At 40.2% G+C, this 17373-nt stretch overlaps 1 protein-coding gene across 2 annotated transcripts in view; it reads left to right on the top strand.

Moving 5' to 3' along the window:
• TMC8 (transmembrane channel like 8) overlaps window positions 1-17373 on the top strand; it is an 829418-nt gene that overhangs the window by 518739 nt on the left and 293306 nt on the right. For both annotated transcript variants that reach the window (XM_044068180.1, XM_044068179.1), the window contains one exon: window positions 14396-14562. In XM_044068180.1, the coding sequence (XP_043924115.1) occupies window positions 14396-14562 (167 nt within the window). The remainder of the gene's footprint in view (window positions 1-14395; window positions 14563-17373) is intronic.

The raw sequence follows: 17373 nt of genomic DNA, 5'->3' as shown, positions 1-17373 counted from the left end.
TTATTTACCCAGTGGAACTGTTTCTTTTCTGAGCAGTATCTAACTGCTTTTAAATATTCTCCATAGGGTAGAGAGGAAAGCAGATGGTTAGGATGAAAATTGCCTTCATTCAAGAATAAGTTGGCTGTTGTGAGCTTACTATGGAGCATAAATTACATTTCTTTGCATACAGTTCCACATCCAAATAATCAGTGGCAAAGTAAATAAATGCCATAGAGATTTAACTGTACCCTAATAAAAACAATTCTTGAAGTGCTGAATCTCTCCTTTAACAATTAAAAAGGATCATTAATATATGATAATACAACAGAACAATTTCTGTGATGCAGAAAAACAGATAACAAAACAAGAAAAAATGTTAGTTAAATGAAGTCCACAATAGATGTTACATTATTATACGACCTACAGTGATAAAAATGGCTTGCAATCTTCACTCATGCTTAATAACTTGCATTAATAAAAAGACTAGCATCAATGGCAAGCAGGTATTATTTTCCCCTGTGGCAGATTTCAATTTGCCTAAAATTTGTACACATTCATGGATGTAAGAGGATAATGCTTTAACATAAGGCTACAGATATTCATCCAAAACATAACCCATTTTTTCCACGTGGCCCTCAGTTTGTCTCCAAGGGCAATTATAGGTTCATAGGTTCATACTAGGCTATCTGCCCAAGGGCATTTATAAGCCTAGCCCATAGTTATTTGGCTTTCGCCACCCCTTTAGTTTGAATAAAACTATGCCTATTATTTTGCTGTGCCTCTGTCAAGCAGTGACACTGAAGTAATCCCTGGGGTATATCTGAGATCCCCCATCCATTGGTCAAGATTCCTCTTGAACAAGGCCAGCGAGGTGCTCTGCCTCACATGTACCGGGATTTTGTTCCACAGCATAGGGAGTCTCTGGGTGATGAATCTGTCCCTCCAGCATGTTCTATTAATAACCGTGTCAAGGTTTAAGTCTCCCGCCCTTGTGGTTCTGAGGGATCTAGATCTTTTGAGGTGAAGCATATTCATCAAATCAGGGTTTGACATGGCCTTATATGTCAGGCACAGGTCACCTCTGAGCAAGCGGTATGAGACTGAATAGAGCTGGAGTTCTTTCAGTCGGGCAGCATAAGACATATTTTTGAGACCCTTTATCCTTTTGGTGAGGAACTTTTGGGGCCTTTCCAGCTGCTGCAGGTGTCGGGTCAGATACATTCCGAATGGGGCATTGTACTCAATCATAGGTCTAATGAGTGATGAGTACAGGGGGACGATGACCTCCCTTGATCTAGATGTGAATCCCTTCATGATCAGGTGGGCAATGTAGAAGGTTTTCCTAACTACTTTAGCAACATGAGTGTCAAACGAAAGGCTACTGTCAACCTGGGTCCCCAGATCCCTGATGACTTCTTCTGTGCTCAGTGGATTGCCACCTATATGGTAGCTAGGGGTAACCTTGTTTTTCCCGAAGGGTATGACTATGCATTTCTTGGCATTTAACTTTTGGCCATGGCTCTGGCACCAGTTATCCGTTTCTGGGATTGCCTGATCCATGCAGTCCTGTAGGTGCTGGTAGAAGGCATTTGTAAGTGATTCAGCGGTTTGAGTAATGTTTACCACTGGCTCAGGGGCCTTAAAGGAGACCACACTAGTTTTTAGAAGTGTGAAGTCGGCTTTTGAGAAGTTTTTCACTGTGGTCTTTTTTATTTCAGGTGGGGGCGGGATGAGGACCTCCAGCGAGATTAGTTTATGATTTGATCTCACCAGTGAGGGGTATACTTCCGGTGTTGAACATTGTGGTCCCATGTTCGTGATGATGAGATCAAGTATGTTTTCTCCTCTTGTGGGGATGGTGACTAGTTGTTCCATGGCATTTGAGTTTATGAACTCCAGGAACCTTTGGGCTAGAGTGTTTGGGCTTGAGTAGTGTTCCCAGTCTATATTAGGGTAGTTGAAGTCACCTAGTATGATGGTGTTTGGAGATACATTTATCCCCTCCATTGTTTTCAGGAAGGCCATGTGAGGTTCCTGAGTTTGAGAGGGTGGCCTGTAACATGCTACAAATTGCAGAGCAGTCTTGCCTATGGTTAATTGCACCTGGATGGTCTCCGATGCATCGTGCGTTACCAACCTTGAGGTGTGGGTGTCCTTTATGAATATGGACACCCTCCTTTCTTGGTGTTGTCCGGATTTTGGGGCCGGAACGCATGATATGACGTGAAACCTGCTAGTGCTGGGGTGCTCTCATGAGCCTTGAACCAGGTTTCTGTCACAGCACAGACATCGATGTTCTCCATACTGAGAAGGGCCTCGAAAAGTGCATCTTGAGATTGAGACTTCTGGCATTGAGCAGCATTACCCTTAGTTTTTACTTTTGTGTTCTAGGGTGGTAGGTTTAGAATTTGAGCCTTGCCTAAAAAGGCACTATGGGGTGGCAAGAGCCTTTGCCAATATCCGAAGCCTAGGGTGACAGGTGCAAGCCGCCCTTGCGAAGCAGCGTGGCTTGTCCAGCATGTCATCCCAGGCAGACAGACATTGATCCCTTTGAATGACACCAGAATTTAAGCCAATTATTAAAGCTGATCATCTTATCACTGTATTGTGGCATCATTCTAGGTGAAGGTAGGATACTGCTCAAGGTCAGGGTCATACCTGCCTGGGCTACATAATCAGAGAGCTCCTCAATGTCTCTTTTCATGTAGTCCAAGGAGGTACGCCTCAGGTCGCTGACACCAGCGTGGACAATGACTGAGTCGCACTTGTACCTGCTGTTGAGAGACCTGAGTGCTTGTGTTATGTGGCGGATTCTAGCGCCCGACAGGCAGCTTACTGTGACCTTCTCCTTACTCAGTCTGGTGAGCGGACGCCAGTGTGTCTGACTATGGAGTCACCTATGACAAGTATGTTTGGTGTTGTATTTGGCCTTAAGGGCAGTGACTGCTTTGCACACTGATTTTGTTGTTTATGTGTTGTTTGTGTGGTGTATTGAGTTTGCAGTTGCTTGGGTGTCTGCTTTGGAGGCCTCTGCTGTTTAGGTAAATTTTTACTCAGAGCCTCCGAGTATGTCTTAGTGTGTTTATGTGTTTGATTCAGTGGTGTGGTTGAGTTATGTGAGACTGGTATTGTGGTGTGTGCAGTTGCCTTCTCCTCCTGCCTGGTCTTGCCAGTCCTGAGTTGAGAGAGCTCAGCCTCCAGTCTGGCTAAATAGCTGCATCTCTCACAAGTGTTAGTGTTACGTGGGAGGAGGAGAGGGTTGTCCGTGTACATGAGGCAATTGTAACATTGTCTCAGAATTCCCAGATTCACCAAATGGGCAGGAGAGGACGCCAGCATCTGACCCTTCGACATGCTAGAAAGTATTATGAGTTGGTATGAGACAGAAAAGTAGTGGGCTTAGCAGGGAAGTGGGCACTCCTGGGGGGTTTTGCTAGTGAGAGATTTGTATAATATAGGAGTGCTTGACCTGCAAAGAGAATGCTTATAAGATAAGGGATATGCTTATAAGACAAGTGCTGAGCTTTTTGAGAAGAAAAAGCTATTTGGAACAAGTGCTGCACTTTTTAGTGTAGGTGTAAACAGTTTAGGTTCCTAACAGAGCAGTTCTAAGGGAAAAATTGAAGAACAGACTTTCTGGAGCCAGAAAGAGTTTAACCTTGTTTAACCGGTGCTGCCCGATGCTGCTCTAGTGGCAACTCTGCGCTTAACGCTTAAAGCACGTTAAAGCGTGCTTGATAGCAGGGGCTGGAAAGAAGCAGGAATAGACCCAAAAGGGAAAATAAAACTACAGTTTCAAGTCAGTAACCACCTCTACGGGGGCAGGGAAGCTGCTCAATGTTAGTCACTGCCACTGATCAACAGAGAGACCCTCCTTCAGCCCAAGCAAAATGGCCTCACAGAAACTTTCAAACAGTTCAGGAACAGCAAGCCTGTAACTGAACTTTTTAACTCTCAGAAAAGTGGGAAAAAGCAAGATTTTTTTTGTTTTTGTTTTTACAGAGATAGCAGAGGTTCTCAAGTAATATCAAGTTATAACAGTGCAGTAAATGACCCCACACAAGAGTGCTAGGTCAAGGACAGAAAATATGCAAGTTTTAAGAAAAAACGATTTAAAATTAAGTGCAAACAGGAAATTCAGCAAACAGCTTTTGGTTGTGCTCTAAATACAGCTACTAATACAGAAATCAAGTTTAACAAGCCAGAAAATGTTCAAGCTAGGCAGCTATGCAGAAAAACTTAGCAAATAAACAGAGATAAAATACTTAAAATCTCACAAGTAGCTCCTTCTTCTCTCAGCGTTTTTCCTCTTGGAGGGTGCTTCACCAACAGCCAACAAGCCTGAAAAGACGCCCAAACCACGAGGCAACTAGGTTTTAAGAGAGGAAGATGAAGGAGTTATGGAAATGACCCCTAGTGGCCAATAAAACTACAGTTTCAAGTCAGTAACCACCTCTACGGGGGGCAGGGAAGCTGCTCAATGTTAGTCACTGCCACTGATCAACAGAGAGACCCTCCTTCAGCCCAAGCAAAAATGGCCTCACAGAAACTTTCAAACAGTTCAGGAACAGCAAGCCTGTAGCTGAACTTTTTTAACTCTCAGAAAAGTGGGAAAAAAGCAAGATTTTTTTGTTTTTGTTTTTTACAGAGATAGCAGAGGTTCACAAGTAATATCAAGTTATAACAGTGCAGTAAATGACCCCACACAAGAGTGCTAGGTCAAGGGCAGAAAATATGCAAGTTTTAAGAAAAAAACGATTTAAAATTAAGTGCAAACAGGAAATTCAGCAAACAGCTTTTGGTTGTGCACTTTAAGCAAGCAATAAAACAGTACAGTCTATGAATTTTTCACATACAATTTAATAATATATTTGTCATTCAAAAAAAAAAACCTTCCTCTGCATAATTTTCTGATATAGTCAATTGTTCATTCTAAATGTTAAACATTAGGGATTCTTTAAACCTGATATACTCAACAATGTTGTCCAAAACAGTGTAACATATTTCCCTGTATTTTAAAAGAGACATCACCACAGTCTTCCCTTTCTTCCTTGTCTTCTGGTTTAATTATCCATTTTTCTTTCTAGTCAGTTTCTTGAAAATATCTCTCTTGGTGCTGGTTGATTTAAACATAGATATCTTTATTTTCCATTTTTCAAAATGAGGGCAAACATTCCTCCCAACCACTAAGTGAAAACAGTAGCAGCATTGCAGGATAAAGGAAGTATAAAACACTTGAAATCATTAAAACTAGCTGCAGTAACAATCAACTCATGGGAGGTAAAATTAGGTGGATGCAGTTTTAGTAGTCATACCTTCATTTAGTTGCATGTCAGGTTGATTATGTACTTTAGTTGACTGTGCAGCTGATCGCTGCTACTAGAGTTCGAATGTGCTTCAGTCAGCTAGGCAGATTGCATGGTACTGCATTGTAGTTGCTGTTATGCGACAGTAGAATTAGTATATATAAGAAAGGGGATCACACCCCCTCAATGTTTCATGACAAAAAAGAAGAGAGCCAGTCAAAGAAACAAAAGGCCAATATCAAAAATTATGGCAACATTCCTGTCATATATCCTACAAGCATTTTAAATATTCCTGGTAATATGACCACCATTTACCTAATGTATTTAAATGTAGAAGGGACAAGCTTTCCAGTGTTCTAAAATAACATCTCTTTAATGCCGTCATAGCCATACATCTAGAATAGATATCAACAGGTGTTTAATAAAACCTGGTAATATTTTTTTTCTTTTACTTCAGAACTGCATCAGCACCTCCTCCACTAACACCAGGGTGAATTTGTTCAAGCAATGCAAACAAATAAAATGTCTGAATGATAAATGGAATTTTGTATGCCTTGTAATATGGTGGAACTGCAAGACATATCATTTATCCATAGGCAGAGCTTGAAACAGTCAGATGACCTGTCATTAAATAAAATATTCAATAGGTGGAGCCAAAGTAGCCCTAGGAGGAAGAGTTGTTGTTTCTTTCGACTTTTTCCCTGTTAGGGGTCGCCACAGCGGAACTCCGGTCTGCTAATGATTGGCAGTTGATTTTTACATACCGAGTTAACAGCCCTGACGCACAACCTTCAACGAAGGTACGCCCATTCACGTATGTCTCCAGGCAGAAGACTTTCTAGCTGAGAATCGAACTGGACAGGGTCTAACTGTGAGGTGACAATGCTACCGTAGCACCACCACCGCGGATATACTTCTTTTATATAAAGAGAATAGAAGCTGAAAACAACAGAGACACTTGTCTCTCACCGTGGAAGGCTTCAAGAGAGATGCAGACAAAAGTTTAGTCCAAAGCAGGTATACAGGCAAGAAACTGATACCCAGAGTCCAACAGAGTTACACAGGCAAGAGTTTAATATCTAGGCAAGTGTCTGTTTAAGGGAGTAATTCTACAAACTTAAAATGAAATAAGACTAAGGTCTGGATGAAACTAGAGCACTAGAGCACTAGAGAGTGTAGGAAGCCTGAAGGAAGACAGCTTGAAGTTAGACCAGAAACACACAGTGAAGGCGTGTGCAATCATTGTAAATGAGTCTAATGAGAACTGTAAGTTACTGAACTATTTAAATTCAGTTATTTAAGTTTGAAAACTAGTATATATCTGAAGCTTTTCAAGGAGTTACCAAACTTGTATATTGATGTGACAAGTTTACTTCAGAAAAGCCAGGCAGCATCTAATTTTATAAATGCAGTCTTGAAAGTAATTAAGTGGAAAATATGATGTCTGAGCAAAATTGACTAACATATGTCTTGAGAGGGCATTGAGTTATCACATCTTTTATAAAAGATTGTTAATTTTAAGCTTAATGGTACAGCATTTGACCCACATAGAAAATGCTTCACAAGATGAACACTTTAACACAAAAGCATTTTCTGGACAATATTAAAAGCATTTAGTTGCAGTATTATTGAAAGACCCTCTAAAATAAATCCATAATTGCTGCACTTACAACATTTCTGTATACCATATCTGTTTGCTTTCATATTTTGACCTAACGTATTGCTTTTGTCAAAATAATCCTTTAAGCTAGCTGTCCTTTCAGTAGTCAGTTCAGACCCAGATGGGCTAATACTGGATATAACTTCTTGTGCCAGTGAGGCATATCTTTTGACCACCTTGCACAGCTGAAGTGAAGGCTTGTTCTGTAATAGAACTTGTTAATCTCTAACTTCTAATGTTGTCCTTAAATGTTGCATCTCTGCTGGGAAAAAAAGACTGCAGCCTGCTGTCAGCCTCCTCACACTTTATTTCAAGGCCCTTTATAATGTTTTTTTTCCCCAAGTGCCTAGGATGTATACTGCTAAAATGTAGCATTCTGTTACTGCTGACCCTGTTAAACTCTTTAATAGACCAATCTATTTTTATTATTTATTTACATTTGTTTACCGGGTAATGTCCGACTGGGCAAAGTGCCCTTTTTAGTGGAGACCCGGGGAGAAAAGCTCCAGAAACATAGATATACAAAGGCATATATATAAAGCAGCATACAATAAGATTACAAAATCATACAGAGATACATTAACAGTTTGTAGTAAAAACATGCATAATAGTTTTTTTTTTATATACATTCCCATGAGTGCTTGGAGTGTCCTCATCCAAAGGTTATGAGTATGTATGAGAGCTGCATATAGTGTGATGGGGTGGAGGGGGCAGTTTAGTCGGCAGGCGAGCAGGAGCATATCCAGTGAGTTATGAAGTATTGTTTTAGTGCCTGTTTAAAGTTTTATAGGTTCATAGGTTCATACTAGGCTATCTGCCCAAGGGCATTTATAAGCCTAGCCCATAGTTATGTGGCTTTCGCCACCCCTTTAGTTTGAATAAAAACTATGCCTATCATTTTTCTGTGCCTCTGTCAAGCAGTGACACTGAAGTAATCCCTGGGGTATATCTGCGATCTCCCATCCATTGGTCAAGATTCCTCTTGAACAAGGCCAGCGAGGTGCTCTGCCTCACATGTACCGGGATTTTGTTCCACAGCATAGGGAGTCTCTGGGTGATGAATCTGTCCCTCCAGCACGTTCTATTTATAACCGTGTCAAGGTTTAAGTCTCCGCCCTTGTGGTTCTGAGGGATCTAGATTTTTGAGGTGAAGCATATTCATCAAATCTGGGTTTGACATGGCCTTATATGTCAGGCACAGGTCACCTCTGAGCAAGCGGTATGAGACTGAATAAAGCTGGAGTTCTTTCAGTCGGGCAGCATAAGACATATTTTTGAGACCCTTTATCCTTTTGGTGAGGAACTTTTGGGGCCTTTCAAGCTGCATCAGGTGTCTGGTCAGATACATTCCGAACGGGCATTGTACTCAATCATAGGTCTAATGAGTGATGAGTACAGGGGGACGATGACCTCCCTTGATCTAGATGTGAATCCCTTCATGATCAGGTGGGCGATATAGAAGGTTTTCCTAACTACTTTAGCAACATGAGTGTCAAACGAAAGACTACTGTCAACTTGGGTCCCCAGATCCCTGATGACTTTTTCTGTGCTCAGTGGATTGTCACCTATATGGTAGCTAGGGGTAACCTTGTTTTTCCCGAAGGGTATGACTATGCATTTCTTGGCGTTTAACTTCAGGCCATGGCTCTGGCACCAGTTATCCGCTTCTGTGAGGCCCTTCTGGAGGATATCTGTGTCAGATGTGTTTTCGACTATGGCCCAGTTTGCAGTCATCTGCAAACTTTGTCAGCCATAACCCTCCTGTGTTTGCTTGTACTTCAGAAAAGTAGATGCCGAACAAGAGTGGACCCAGGACTGAGCCCTGTGGGACACCACTTGTGACAGGCTTTGAGTCTGACATGGCTCCAGCAACTCTGACCCTGTGGGTTCTGTCGCTAGCCAGTTTGCAACCCATCTTGTGATGTATGGGTTTACATTCAAGCTGATGAGTTTTTCGATGATACCTGAGTGGGGTATTGTGTCGAAGGCCTTTGCCAGGTCGAGGTAGGCTGTATGGACTGCCTTTCCTCATCAATGGCCTTGGTGACTGTCTCGAAAAAGTCAACCAAGTTTAAGAGGCAGGATCTGCCTTTGACAAAGCCAAACTGGGTTGGATCCAAAGTCTGCAAGTTCCCTATGTTTTTATTTATGAGTTCCATTATGATCCTCTCCATGGCTTTGCAGATAAGGCTTGTCAAGCTAATGGGGCGGTAATTTCCAGGGTCTGTGGAGGCACCGCCCTTATGAAGTGGGACCACAGTCGCCGGCGCCACTCCTTGGGTAATGATCCTGAGGTGAGGCTAAGATTAAACAGCTGTCCTAACTGTGGGTTTAATTCCTCGTTGAGTTCATGAAGCACACAGCCGGGGACACCATCCGGTCCCATGGATGCTGTGTTTTTTGCCTTAGTGAGGGCAGTTCTCACCTGGGCATTGGAGATGTTTGGGGGGCTACAATCCTCTGGAATAGATATCTCTCCTTTTGGGGGGGAGGGGGGGTTTGGGGGGGAGGTGATTAATGGATAGAATAGGTTGTGAAAGAGAGTTCCAGTATTTTGCAATTTTGTAACAGTATAAGGAGTCACATTGAGTTGTGTGATTTGTTTAAGTAGCACTTTGTTGGCTGACCTGAGAGAATCAAGGTTTTTATAGGGTTGAACAAGGTTAGATAGAGATGGGCAGTGATTAGGTTTATACATCACTGTATGGGTGATTAATAGTTGGTTTAATGTAAATAAGTTCGGGAGTTCCAGCCAATTTAGTTGTTGTAAGGCAGTACAGTGATAAGCTTTTTGGGGCTGGTTAGCTGCAAATTTGGCTATCTTGTTATAACATGATTCAAGGTTATTCATTTCTGTTTTGCAAAGGTTTGTGAATATTTGAGAACAGCAGAGTAGTGAAGATAACATGTGGGTTCTTGCTGTTGCAATCTAGAAGAAGCCTTATATATAAATACATTTGGAAAGGCTATTCTATTTAAATATGAATAAACAATACATTTCAAAAATCAGTGATGTTATTCCATTCAACAGTAATATTTTTCAATTCATTCAGATAGTCATTCCATAAAAGAAAAATATTTGGAGTAAATTGGCAGTAATACAGTTTTAGTGTAGTGAATGTTGGGCTACACTACTGTACCTTCCCAAAATTGCAACTAAATTTGCATAGCCTGTGCCACTGCAACACTTGGGTCTACTCCCAGTTTTTGCCTGTAACATTTGATTTCAAATTCAGAATATAATGGTCTCTACAGATACCCTAAGCAATTTTACTTTATTTAAAAGCATGTCACTTATATTCAACAGTTTATACATAAACAGTTCAGTTTTTCTCAGCACAAGAGATAATCAAATGCAAGAATTCAGCGTCCACAGTAGCCAGATAACACTGGCCCTTACTTCTAATACCTTCACTTTTGGTACCTAGAAGGTAGGGCTGTGTTCTGATTTTTGTATACATTTAGTAAATTGCTCCACAACAAAGCCTACTGGTACTGCAGCAAATATTGGTCTTAATGGCAAGCACAACAAATGTGTATTCATAATCTAAGGAGTGAAAATTAAAAATTACTAGCTAGTTCCTCAGTTGTAAGGCTTACCATCTACTATTTCTTTTTTGTGGTGGAGGATGTCTCTCTCCCCTACGTCATAGTGTCAGTTATCCTCAGTGTCTCACATCTATCACTGGGTCTACTGGTACTTGAATTCACCTCTGGATTATTTCAATAACTTCATCAGGGTCAACACAGACCTTAAAGATGCCCTGTGGGAGCACTGTCCCTCATCTCCTGTTTTTTTATGTTGTTTGACCTACCCCAGTTTCCCCTCCCTCCTCAGTTGCCTTTTTATGTAGTAGAGGAGGGCATGCAATTTGAATGAGAAATGTCTCACCTCCTCCTCGACAGAAGTTCAGCCAAGCTCCTACCCTAATATCCCTTGGACCACACTCAACCTGTACAGTCCCAGCCTTCACAAGGAATACCATGGGGGATGCCCACACAGTCACCTCTCCCTCACTGGGATTTACACATCTCCATCTCTCCCTGCCACTTCAACAGTCACCAGAGCTGCTAAATGAACCCATGTCCCCTGGGACATTGTCAGGGCTTCATTCCGTTATGCCACTGGAGTGGCCTGCGATCAACTATTGTGGTGCTTCAGACAATATCATTCTATAAGCTTTATTAATCGATTTATTGTCTATTTATGATGAGATTTAACAGATAAAAATTTAACCTGGATACTAGCAGAAAAAAAATAAGACAGTGGATACAAATGTAAAATCCCAAACAAATAGCTGGTGTCAAAACCAAGCAGTATAATTAAATGCCAAGAATGTATTATTATATCCTTTAACAAGTATGGCTATCACATTGACAACATCCCACCTGAAAACTGATCCTGTAGTCAGAGATCTGGAAATCTCTTGTCAACAATAAACTGTCCTTTGAACACCAAATATTCACCATTATAAGGAAGTCCTTTTTCATCATACAGCTTATATGTAATTGTTCCACTGTACTTGTCAATCATTAGGCCGGACAAGGCTGGGGGGATAGTATTAATGAAGCAATCTGACTATGTTTGCAAAATGTATGAGCTTCTAAATAATGATGAGACCTATGAAAGGGCAACAATAATTGAGATCAACAGGGATATATGAAAATAGACATGATGTTGCTCGATGCACTATACCAAGGTTCATTGAAACCTGATGAATATGAATACCATAGGGTGGAGACACCAATCATCCCAATAGTTTTTGGGATCCCCAAGATACATAAAAATCAGAGTGACCCCCCCCCCCACTCTTTTAGACCAATTGTGGCGCCAAAGGGCTCTAAGATAAAATCAATAGCAGCCTTTGTGGATCATCACTCTAAGGCAGCTCTCAAGTTCTTTATTTACATCTTGAAAGACTCATGGCATTGCCTAGATTTATTGAGAACAATACCTAATGGCAAGAACTTTGTGTTTGTCACAATTGCTGTAATTAATCTCTATTCTGTTATACCCCATGAGGTAGGCTTGGATTATTTCACTCAAAGCTTGACACGGAGTGGGTTGTTGGACCAAACCAGGATTAACTTACTGGCAGACCTGGTTGAAGTAGTGCATATCAATGATTTTCTATGTTTTGAGGGTGAATACTTCAGGCAAAGAACAGGTGTGGTTATGGACACAAAGTGCTCCCCGATTTTTGCCAACCTTGTTTTAGCTGAATGGGAGAAAAGGGAGGTATTAACCTCAGTTTACATGAACAAAATTTTATCTTATCATAGATTTTTGGATGATATCCTTATTTTGTGGACATGGGGTTCTGAAGTGCTGTTAGAATTTATAAATTATTTGAACACAACTGATTTTTTAAGGTTTACATTTAAGACCAACAGCAAAAATATTGATTTCTTAGATATTTCTTGAGCAAAAACAGTTTAAGTGGAGAACTCTCTTCCAACATTTTTAGGAAAAGAACTTATACAAACACACTCCTAGAATATCATAGTTGCCTTCCTTTTCATCAAAGATGGAGTATCATTAAAGGCCAAATGGTTAGACTCTCCAGGTTGCTCAGTAGTAATGATGAATTTTTACTTGAGATGTATATTTTGATTGGAATGTTCAAAGAAAGGGGCTATCCCATTTAGCTTCTGACATCAGTTAAAAAAGAAGTTATAAAAAATCATTCTGCAAGATTTAGCCCCATTTTAAGAGGTAGGATGAGTACTATAATGATGGTGAATGTAGAAACACTTAACAATGATGTTATGGTCTTGCAGTACAATCATTTAGCGCCAGATTTGGCAAAAAGGTTATGTAGGATATTAGACAGAGTGCTTGACGCTGAATTGAAAAACAAATTAGGTGCAAAACCTTTAAGTTGTATACATCAGGGGCAGAAATAGCAAGGAAATACTTGAACGTGACAATGACAAGTTTAAAAAGACATACATCTATAGAATGAGCAAATGCAGGGCATGCAGTAGTTGTAGGTTTATTAATGATAGTACTTATGTGACTACTGAAACCTACAACAGGACACTGCAGTGTCATGGATGCTGCAACTGCAATACAAAAAGAGTTGTATATATTGCTACATGTGTGTCATGCCCTGCGTTTTACATAGGCAAGACCATTAGGAAGTTACATGACAGAATTTTGGAGCATAATAGGGATATAAGAAAAAGAAAAGAGAGCAGTGCTTTATACATGCACACTAGAGAAAGCAATGAGTATAAAAAAATTTATATTTTTTTGTGATAGACAAAACAAAAGTAGGAATGAGAGGGGGTAAACCTGAATTAGAACTTTTAAACAAAGAGTTAGAATGGCAATTTAGATTAAATGCCAAAGAGAAGCCAGGCATTATTGACAATACATCTCTGTCGAGAAAAAAGGAGAGCAAAAGAGGTTTGAAATTTTTTATGTGAAATTTATACTTGATGGATATGTTTTATCTGTTTTAAAGTGTTTATGATCTACCTTTTGCAAAAATTTCTTTCATTTACTATTTTTACAACAGGCTAAAGTTGCATTCCAGGTATCTTATTTTTAAATTTTAACTGTTTTAACATTTTTACTATTTATTTATTAGAAATTTTATTCTTGATATTACATAATTTGAAATGGTAGGAAATGATGTAATGATTGACTTTAAGTTCTGGTGTTATTTAAATAGAGCTTAAAGATGTTTTCACTGACTCTGATGATGCCTTAATATTTTATCAGGTGAAAGTGCTTAGTCCGTGAATTTTGTATGTTAATTTATTTTATGTTTTAATAGTGTGGAAACATTAAAGTCAGTGCTTTTTCTTTACCATGGGCAGTGGTTTTCTTATTTTCCGTTATTTGTGTTTTAAGTCATCTGTGTGGTGGCTTGGAGCAGCTGTATTTCCATTTAATACAAATATCTGAAACTGAGCTTCTCAGCATTACCACTCCATGATTATGTAAGAAATTCAGAGGGGTTAAAAAGAAGAAGCAGTAGAAAGCAGTTCTCAAAAGAATAGTACAGAGTACTACAACTTGTATTTACTAAAGAAAGAGAAAGGATGAACAAACTTGTTTAATCCCATGAGATCCATAAGCCTAGTATAGGCACAGCTGCATGGAAAGAGTACACACACACAACAAGACTGATGCAAATAGACTTGTTATAACTCTAGTTTGTTTCAAGAGCTGTTTTACATGGACCTGAAAGAAAGCAGGAGCTAGGATAAATTTTGCAGAGCTGGGGTGGGGACCTTACAGTTGTCATAACCCCTGCTCGTCTTACAGTGGCATCTTCACTTATTACATTTTTATTGCATTTGTTTGTTTTGTACAACTGTATCCACTATTGTCTTTTGCATTTTCTTAATTTTTCTACCAGCAATGTTGGTATTTGTTATTACCTGAAGCCAGTATACTCAGTATAATAATTTTGTCATGCCATTTCTTATTTAGAGAGAACTAGCATCATATGACCAGAATAACATCTTGGTACTTATTCTGGCATACTTACCCTCAGCAGTGATAACGATCTCCAACTTCATCCTTCCCAAGGTGTTCAACATGATTGTCAAATATGAGGGCTACTCACCATCCTGGGAGAACAATCTGACACTCATCAGGTGAGTGCAGCACTGCATGCAAAGTCATTGTGTAAACATAATTGTGTGTGTGTGTGTGTGTGTGTGTGTGTGTGTGTGTGTGTGTGTGTGTGTGTGTATATGTATGTATGTATGTATATATATATGGATCTACCTGACTACGTCGAAATGGCAAAACCGCGAAAACGACTTCACCGACGCCAGAAGACTGACAAGGCAGAAGACCGACGGAGGAAGACACCGACGCTGAGAACACTGAGATGGGGAAAGGATGTGTAAGTATGCGGTAGTGACGGACGTTAGGGTGCGAGTAAGGTAAGTGTGCGATGTTGACGGTGTGTAGGGATAGGGGTGGGATAAGTGAGTTAGGGTTAGGGCGCGGGTTAGGTGAGGGTGCGAGTAAGGTAAGTGTGCGATGTTGGCGGTCTGTAGGGATAGGGGTGGGATAAGTGAGTTAGGGTTAGGGCGCGGGTTAGGTAAGGGTGCAGTAGTGATAGTTTTTGGGTTAGGGGGGTTAAGTGAGTTAGGGTTAGGGCGCGGGTTAGGTGAGTGTGCGATAGTGACGGACCTTAGGGTAAGGGTTTGGGTTAGGGTTGTAGATAGTTGTGTATGTATGGGTTATTGTTGGTTTGTAAGGATTTTGGTGTGCTTGTGTTGTGTGTGTGGGTTTTGGATAGGGATTTGTTTTGTTTGTTGTTATGATGTGTATGTATGAGGTGTCGTGTTTGTGAACTGTCGATTATGTGGTGTCGGTGAAGTCGTTTTCGCTGTTTTGAAGTTTCGATGTAGTCAGGTAGATCCATATATATATATATATATATATATATATATATATATATATATATATATATGTATATATATATATATATATATATATAGATATATATATATATATATATATATATATATATGGGTCTATATCGCAACATCGAATGCTTAAAACAGCGAATGATGTTACATCGACACATTTTCAGCGAAAGCTGAAAATGTAGAATCCAAAGAACAGCGATTTCTTTCCTAGGGAAAGAAATCGCTGTTTCAACCCTCGCAAAAAAAAACACGTTAGACATTTCCAAACACATACACACACACCCGATCCTTATTATACTCCCCCAAAACCAGTAAACAACTAAATACACATATGCACATAACCCAAACATACATTTAACGAAAAAAAAACATTAAACAATTTAAACCATATGCACTTACCTTAACCCACACCCTAACCCTAAGGTCAGTAACTCTCACACATTTACATAAACAGCTCCAAACACATACACACTTACCTTAACCCTAACTCTACCCCCCCCCAAAACAAAAGTAAACAACTGAAAACACATACACACGTAACTCAACCATACATTTAACATAAAATATAAAACAGTAAACACTTTCATACATATGCACTTACCTTAACCTGCACCCTAAACCTAAGGGCAGCAACTGTTGCACAGTCACGCTTGGGAGCTATACCGGGCAAGGGACCACACTACACTTCAGAACACGGCAAAACAATGAAGCGGTCAAGCGGCTTCTTTCCCAGGGAAACATTTTGCTGAACAGCCTCTTTGCTGTTTTGCCTGTTCACTCTACATGTGTCAACTAAAACGCATTCGACATAATGCGTTTCCGTTGTTCTCATAGGAACCCATATATATATATATATATATATATATATATATATATATATATATATATATATATGGGCATTTTTTGTCTTTTCTGCTTGCTGACCATCACACTTTCTCATGATTGATTGACCCATTTGCACCCCCCCATCACTAGGCAAGAAGTGATTAAGAGGGGTTGCCACTGAGGCAGCCATCAGGAGTGATTTGGGTTTTTCCTACTGTGGCGTTATGTTCCTTGTAGGGGGCAGGTAATGATCTGTCTGTATGAGTCCTTCCTCATTTGCACCAGGGGCATTGCCAGGAAGCAGTGATGTCCACATTCCCCAAATAATGAAGGGTCATTAATCTAGTCTGCACTGTAGACATCACATGAACCCTGTCTGCTCTAGAACATCCACAAACCCCACCAAGACAGGAGAGAGGGCCAAGCCCCTTTATTCTCTCCAACACCAGGACCACAAAGTGAATCCTGGTCACCTAGGTTGAAGCCAAGACTGGATCCCTCTGTGCCATGGAGCCAGGCCTAAAGCATAAATAAGTAAATTTAAGGAACAATTCAGAGAAAAAGAGGGTTATGTAAGGTAAACAGAATTACTTCCAGCCTCAAATGTTGCAAAGCAGACCTGCTCAGACATATGATGATGACAGATATGAACATGCAGTCTGCTGAGTCTGATCAAAAATTGAAACTCACCCTTAAGGAACTGAACCCCTCCTTCCATACTCTGTTACTACGTCTACCTGCTTCTACCTGTCTCACATGTCAATGAACCTGTTTACTGGACTTTTATCCACCAGTGACTCTGGAAATGTGTTTCAGGGTCCCAACATATATTGATATGTGAAGTGATATTTTCATAAGTCTGTCTTAAATTGTCCCTCCACCAGCTGCCACCCATGCCCCCTTCTTTCCGCTCAGTCCTTCCTCTTTAACTCTATGACACCCACTGCAATACAACTATATCTTATCCCTCTATTCTTTTCTCTTCTCTTTAATGAGTACATGCTAAGGTCCTGAAGTCTTTCTTCATAGGTCAGACATTCCACCTCTCACCATTCTGTTACATTTTATTGGACATTCTACTTGTTTAATTTATTTTTCTCCATATGGCTGCCAAAACTGACACAATAAATGGGCTGATGCTTTGCTATGCATTACACAACAAGGAGATGACCTCAGTATCTTTTGCCTCCTATTCCC

Source organism: Protopterus annectens, chromosome 4.part0 (genome assembly GCF_019279795.1).
Source record: "Protopterus annectens isolate FY-2018-M chromosome 4.part0, PAN1.0, whole genome shotgun sequence".
Lineage (NCBI taxonomy): Eukaryota > Metazoa > Chordata > Ceratodontiformes > Protopteridae > Protopterus > Protopterus annectens.
Note: the sequence above shows the minus strand (reverse complement) of the source record. Positions and strands in the feature narration are given on the sequence as shown.